This window comes from Pyrus communis, chromosome 4, assembly GCF_963583255.1.
Source record: "Pyrus communis chromosome 4, drPyrComm1.1, whole genome shotgun sequence".
NCBI classification, from domain to species: Eukaryota; Viridiplantae; Streptophyta; class Magnoliopsida; order Rosales; family Rosaceae; genus Pyrus; species Pyrus communis.
Window position 1 is genome coordinate 4454306 of NC_084806.1, and position 6380 is coordinate 4460685.

General features: G+C 34.1%; 1 protein-coding gene across 5 annotated transcripts; it reads right to left on the minus strand.

Moving 5' to 3' along the window:
• Positions 1-800: 800 nt before the first annotated feature.
• On the minus strand, positions 801-5206 carry LOC137730879 (hypersensitive-induced response protein 2). Of its 5 annotated transcripts, none has more exons than XM_068469873.1 (6): positions 5048-5206; positions 2875-3066; positions 2557-2677; positions 2074-2165; positions 1896-1992; positions 801-1313 (listed from the first exon to the last, which is right to left on the minus strand). In XM_068469873.1, exons 2-6 carry the CDS (start codon positions 3061-3063, stop codon positions 952-954), a joined length of 861 nt encoding a protein of 286 aa, XP_068325974.1. In that variant the 5' UTR covers positions 3064-3066; positions 5048-5206; the 3' UTR covers positions 801-951. The 5 variants fall into 5 exon arrangements, with proteins under 5 accessions (XP_068325974.1, XP_068325976.1, XP_068325977.1 ...); XM_068469875.1 differs by having other exon boundaries at positions 2875-3063; positions 5048-5201; XM_068469876.1 differs by having other exon boundaries at positions 5035-5143.
• Positions 5207-6380: the final 1174 nt, after the last annotated feature.

A 6380-nucleotide genomic window follows, 5' to 3' on the forward strand; every position in this document is an offset into this window, starting at 1 on the left:
AGGTTTTTTTTATTTTACACCACGTGATTTTATTTGTTTATTATTTTTTAATTGTCTTTTACAAAAGAGTTGACACAATTCTAAATAAAGGACGAACTTAGGGTGACACATCCCGATTCTGAATGTTCACCTAAACTTCAAATCAAGTTGTGCTCGACTGGTGGGATTTTGAGGCATTTTAATTCTTTTAATGAATCTACGGATATTCAGTCATGATTTTAGATGATTCTTTTATTCGATTTGAATTTTAAGATAGTTTATTAAAATCTATAGAAATCGGGTGTATTCAATTAGGATTTTAAAGAATTTTACAACATTCTAGGTGTATTCAATTAAAAATTGGTTTTAAAGAATTTGAGAAAGTTAGAGGAATTAGAAGGAATTAGAGAGATTTTGTAATGTATTTAAAGCATCCATAAATCTCACATCTTCCTATGAGATTTCGAAGAAATTAAATCAAAATTTTATTTGGAATCTTTACAAATCAATTAAACTTCATAAAAATCCACAGATTTATAAATCCATTAAAATCTCTCAAATTCTCAAGTCAATACCCTAATCTGCAGAACTCAATTCTAGGGACTTGATAAATTTTCTATTTCAGAGACCATTTAATCAAAATGGTCAAAATTCATGGACCAATCATCATAAAAACCTTTTCTTTTTTATAATATCAAAAAGACCCTTAAACCACAAATGGAGCAAGATAAATAGTTCGAATTGCTTCTTAGACTATATTATAAAGTCGAAACAACACCCTTGAGTTTCTTCAAAAAAAAAAAAAAAACAACACCCTTGAGTTTCAAAACCAAGATATTAACAAGCACAGAAAATTCATCCTACACATTAATATTATATACATGACTGTGTCCACACTCTTTTAGATCCTACAGCACACCAAATTCGAGTCTAGCGTAACTGCGCTGACATTCAGTGCCGCGCCCAACGGCATTACTCCTGAATCGAACTTCCTTGAAGGAGTCCGTCTCTTATCTGCGACGCAATGTCTCTCACAGCACCTGGTCCGTGTGGGATGAAAACCGAATTGGACTTTGAGGATGCACCAATCTCCTTCATTGTGTCAAAGTACTGGGTCACGAGAACCATGTCCATGACATCCTTGGATGTTGTCCCAGGTACGTTCTCAGAGAAGGCCAGCACACTGTCTCTCAGCCCGTCCACAATGGCCTGGCGCTGCCTTGCTATGCCAAGCCCCGACAGATATTTGGACTCTGCTTCTCCCTCAGCTCGCTTAATCTGTAGTATCTTCTCTGCTTCAGCTTTCTCACTTGCAGCCACCCTCATCCTAGCAGCTATTAGTTAATGAAAAACATGCATATGTTAGTCGTTCTGCAGCTGCCATGGCCAAACAAACTTAATAATTCAAAGAAAAACTTTCTTGCAGGTGCACTCGTGTTAAAATTCACAGAGACGCATGAGACATCAGTCTCGATACTTTTCATGCTACAGAGGTGCTCACAGAATCCTTGTGCATCTCAAGAATGGTTATGTCTTTCTGTTTTAGGCACACTGAAGCCGTTTGGATGACAGGAGTCGAAAACCTTATAGATGAAAAACATCCTAATCCTTTTAATTACCAGAAAACTGTATCAGTCAAGGATGGCAAGAAATAGAACAGACTTCGAAATCCATTGTCAGTTGAGACAAAAACTACCAAAAAAACAACATGGAACTAACAAAATTTGACCTCCAGATGAGCCTCGTCCAGGGCATACAAAATGAAACAGGGTTCAATTTTGACTAGCCTTTCGTAAAGTTTCGAAATAAATTAATCTTTACTCGAACAATGCATGCAACAAAACAAGCCTACTAAAATGTTTTAAACAAAACATTAAATGTCATAAGACCATATGGATTTAAACATATTATTATACCTGCATTAATCTCATTCATCGATCTCTTCACGTGCTCATCTGGTTCGATATCCACAATTAGTGTTTGAACTATCTCAAACCCATAATGTGACATGGCCTGCGTATCCACAATAAATTACTATGCGTGACAGAAGTTTCATAATGAAATCTAAGCCAAACAAGGCAGACACATCTGTACCTTTTCAAGTTCTTCTTCCACAGCTTTGGCTATATCATTCTTCTGCTCAAAGGTTGAATCTAGGTCCAATTTCGGAACACTTGCCCTAATCACTGAAAGAACAATAGACTTCTGTTAGTTTTATCTGCAAGCTACAATATTGACGGTAAATTCCTCACCCCAGGAAAAATGACATAAGAACAAGAATCAGACATACTTTCAACGCAAAACCTCAAGCCTAGGAAATATTCTACACCGATATTCAAAACATAAACTTCTTATTTTTCTATCTCTGTTTCCAAGAAATTTTGTGTTTTACTCAAAGAATAACTGTTCATTTCTAACAGTTCAAAATCACATTTAAGGAAAATTAAATAAAAATCCCACCAGACTTTATACAGAGAACTGATCACAATTGAACTAATAAGCTAGAACGAAAATAACAACACACATAAACCCACAGATTTATGAAACTAATTATAAATTTCAGTGATAAATACATACCATCAAAGACATAAGATTGGATCTGCCCTCTGGTATTGCTGAGCTTGTAAAAGGCATCAGAAGCCTTCTCAGCCAAAGCTCGGTATTGAATTGAAGCAACCACAGTAACAAAAACGTTATCCTGAAGAAATACCAAAGATCAGAATTGGCATATAGATTTCAAATTCCCAATCAGACTTACGCACACAATAACATATTTTTCCAAATTTGCTACAGTTCTACTAATAGATGTTCCTAGAGTTGTGTGCGGTGCTTACAGTGTGTGCTTAGAAGGTTAAACAAATCTTCTTGTTGAAAAGGAATGAATATACAACAAACCTTCGTCTTTGTTTCACAACGAACGTCCAATTGCTGCACACGTAAGGAGAGATGACCAGCTACCTGGCTACCCAAACACCAAGGCAAACAGTGACATCCAGGTTGAAGCACATCATCAAATTTCCCAAAAGATTCCCTGATAGCAACAGTGGACTGGTCCACTTGAATACAACCAAGAGCTTGTCCCATCTTCTGGTTACGCCAAGAATAGTAAAATGGTAATCAGATGCTGATTGTCAAGCAGATTTTTAAGTGCATAGGCAATAAATGCTTAAGAACTATATAGGCCTCACAGGCAGCCTGTCATAGTCCCAGATGCATATTCCACGTCAAAAAACATAGCTAAAAATCAAAATGTCAACAATAGACAAAACTGTGTAGCTTCACCAGTCCATCTTTTCACCAGAAAAGCTTACATGATTTTCAATCAAATTTAATTGCAAATGTCTTACCAAAGAAATTCAAGTACAAATGTATTGCAATCTTGCAGAAAACTAGATTAAATTAATTAAAGGAAACAAAACTTCAACACACAAGTCAGTTGCGTATGCATTATACTTTCTAGAAAGAATTGAAACCTGAGAATTGTTAATAAATTTGTGTGCCTGAGAATTTAGGGCTATAAAATCTTTGGCCCTAAACTGTGGGGGGACTCTCAGACCATAATGCCACATCAACTAGCAGACCATGAATGAAATGGCTAACAAAGGTGAATGGTAATGTCAACCCAAATTTCAAATGGCAAAACCACAAGCATGAACCGAACCATTTCATTCGACAAAAATCTAGTTAGCGTTATCTAGTTTCGAGGCCAAAATGTCTGAGTTGAAAAATAAATTTATTTCAAGAAGAATTGCAATATCTATTAACAAATTGGAATAATCACTTCACATTTGAATTTTAAATTAATGAGGGTTTATCCTTTATACAAGCAAGGTTTGCTTTCAGAAACAAAATGTTGACCCTACATACTACTAGATACAAACTTCCCCAAGTGCACAAGTAACAAACCAAATATCAAACTTTGATTCCCGTGGCAATTTGGAAAAACATATAAACTTATAGGATAGAAATCCGAAAAAATATATATAAACTATAGGACAACGCAAATAAGCTGCCAAATGGAAATACTGGCTAGCCAGAGCTAGATTGTTACAAGGGGTGTGCTATCCACACACCCCTTGTTGATTTCTGTCATTTACTTTTCTTCAATTCATCTGATCCGACGGTCAAAAATTAGAAAGGTGTAAGAAGTAAAAAAGAGGTGGGTAGATATCACACCCCTTGTTACAAATCTAAGCCTTAAAATAAATTTGTATAAAATAACAACCGTATCAAGCTAAAATCGACTGTAGCACCATATACAATATTTCTACAATTGGTTAACAAAAACTTGACAATCTCGGGTTTACTTTCATTGAGTAACTTCCGTCGTTGATTCAAGCCGGTGACGCATGTGTATGTGCATGTCTTCACACGCTTCACCGGCTTGACCACATGCAATAAAGCATCTTAAATAAATAAAAGTAAGCTACACCATGAAGTCACAGAGATTAAAGAAAACAGCCACAAGATAACAAAAAACCAATAAAGTAAAGCGTTAAAAGCGACCTCTGCGATTAAACTAATATAAACCAAAGCAAACGAAAGCAAAACGCAAAACCTGTATCCAACATTCAAAGCGATAAAACTCGGCTTACTAATACACGCAACTCAATCCAAAAATTAACATCAATAATTACATAAAAAATTAAAAATTAAATAAAAAGTTCTCAAACCAAATTTACCAAGAATTATACGATGTCAAATCAAATCACACAAGTTTCACTCCGAATTTCAAGTAAAATTAAAATTCCAGACGTTAAACACAGTAAAATCGGGAGCTAGAAGAAGCAGAATAAAGCAAATTCCACAAAAAAAAATTAAAAAAAATTAAAAAAACGAAAATCAGACAATTACAGCGACTAAAACTATGAGAAACGTAAAATCGCGAAAGTTAAGAAATCAAATCCAATCACACAAGTTTAACTCGGAAATTCATCTAAAAGAAAAACTACCCGATTCACACTGTAAATTGCGAGCTAGAAGAAGCAGGAGAAGGCAAATTTCACAGACAAATCAGAGAATTACAGAAATTTTCACAGAGGAATGTAAAATTACAGTGAAAATCCACCTCTGAAATGGAAGCGTTTGTCTGCGAAGCTTGAGAAGTAGATACCTATATGGGGGAGTGGAGGAGGAAGTGGAAGTTTTGGGGGAGGGGTTTTAATCGTTATCCACGAGAAGGAAGAAGTTAGGGGTCGCTTTCGGGGACAGCTTTGCGCAGAATTTTCCTATGTGCGTGAAACGCAAGTTCTGTGGGCACAGCGCCACCTCCACCTCGGGTATCGCATATTTTCGTACAACTTAAATATGAGATTTCTAGTTTTAGTAATAAGATTAAAGGAAAATTAATGAAAAGAGTTTTCTTTGAGTTTTAACGTCCATGATAAAATAAATTGTAAAGTGAATAGTACCAGAATTGATTTTTTAGTATAAAAATATGGTTTTTCATTAAAATAAATAGTACCGGGAACTTTTCGTTAAAGTTCCTTAAGATTAATTTGATTAATGTTGATTAGGTTTTTTATATCAACAATGATTATTTGGTTTTAATCATGTTTTGCATGCGAGCTAATTAAAGCTTGAATTTTCGAGCTAATTAAAGCTTGAATTTAGTAGAATTTTAATCTAGACTGTGGTCCTTGAATGAGTTTATGATTTATTTTTTGTAGATTTCGATCTCATACGTAGAATTTTCGAGGTATATAAAGAGATTTCGAGCTTGTTTCAAAGATAATGTAAAAAAATTAAGAGCGTTTTTAGATAATTAAATACGATTAAGAATATCAATATTCAAATGTTTGTGTTTCATATAAACACTTGCAAGTTTTGTGGAAAAAGAATAAAGTAATTGTGAGTGCCTTTTTAGGAATTCTCAAGAATAATTTTTCTAGTGCTTTTTAGAAAAACATTTTGATTTCTACACCTGATCGTCTCGTTAGCCATCTTAACTTCGTTCCACATGCACACTTTTGTTTATTTGTAATTTTTTAGTTATATAAATTCAAATATAATCAGGGATTAAATAAGAATGTGCATAAGACAAATAAATATGTGCATAAGTTATTTCTTTTGCTTTTTATTACAAATTTCGACATGCTTGAAATAAAAACACTTTGCACAAGTTTTACGAGTAGAATTGTAAATAAACGAGTTGCTAGTTGTAGAATATTACTCTCGTCATGCTTAACCCCAATTTTAAAGCTTGAATTTTAGTAGAATTTTAATCTAAAGTGTGGTCCTTGAATGAGTTTATGCTTTATTTTTTATAGATTTCAATCTCACGCGTAGAATTTTCGAGGTACATAAAGCATTTTGAGCTTGTTTTGAAAAATATAAAAAAAAATTGAAGAGCGTTTTTAGATAATTAAATGGGCTTATAATCTTTTTTTTTTATATTTTTT

Coding starts and splice junctions, on each gene's coding strand:
- LOC137730879 (XM_068469873.1), bottom strand. CDS start 3,063: ATGGGACAAGCTCTTGGTTGTATTCAAGTGGACCAGTCCACTGTTGCT. Junction 2,678..2,874: donor GTTGTGAAACAAAGACGAAG/GTTTGTTGTATA, acceptor GTATTTCTTCAG/GATAACGTTTTTGTTACTGT. Junction 1,314..1,895: donor GATGAATGAGATTAATGCAG/GTATAATAATAT, acceptor ATTAACTAATAG/CTGCTAGGATGAGGGTGGCT.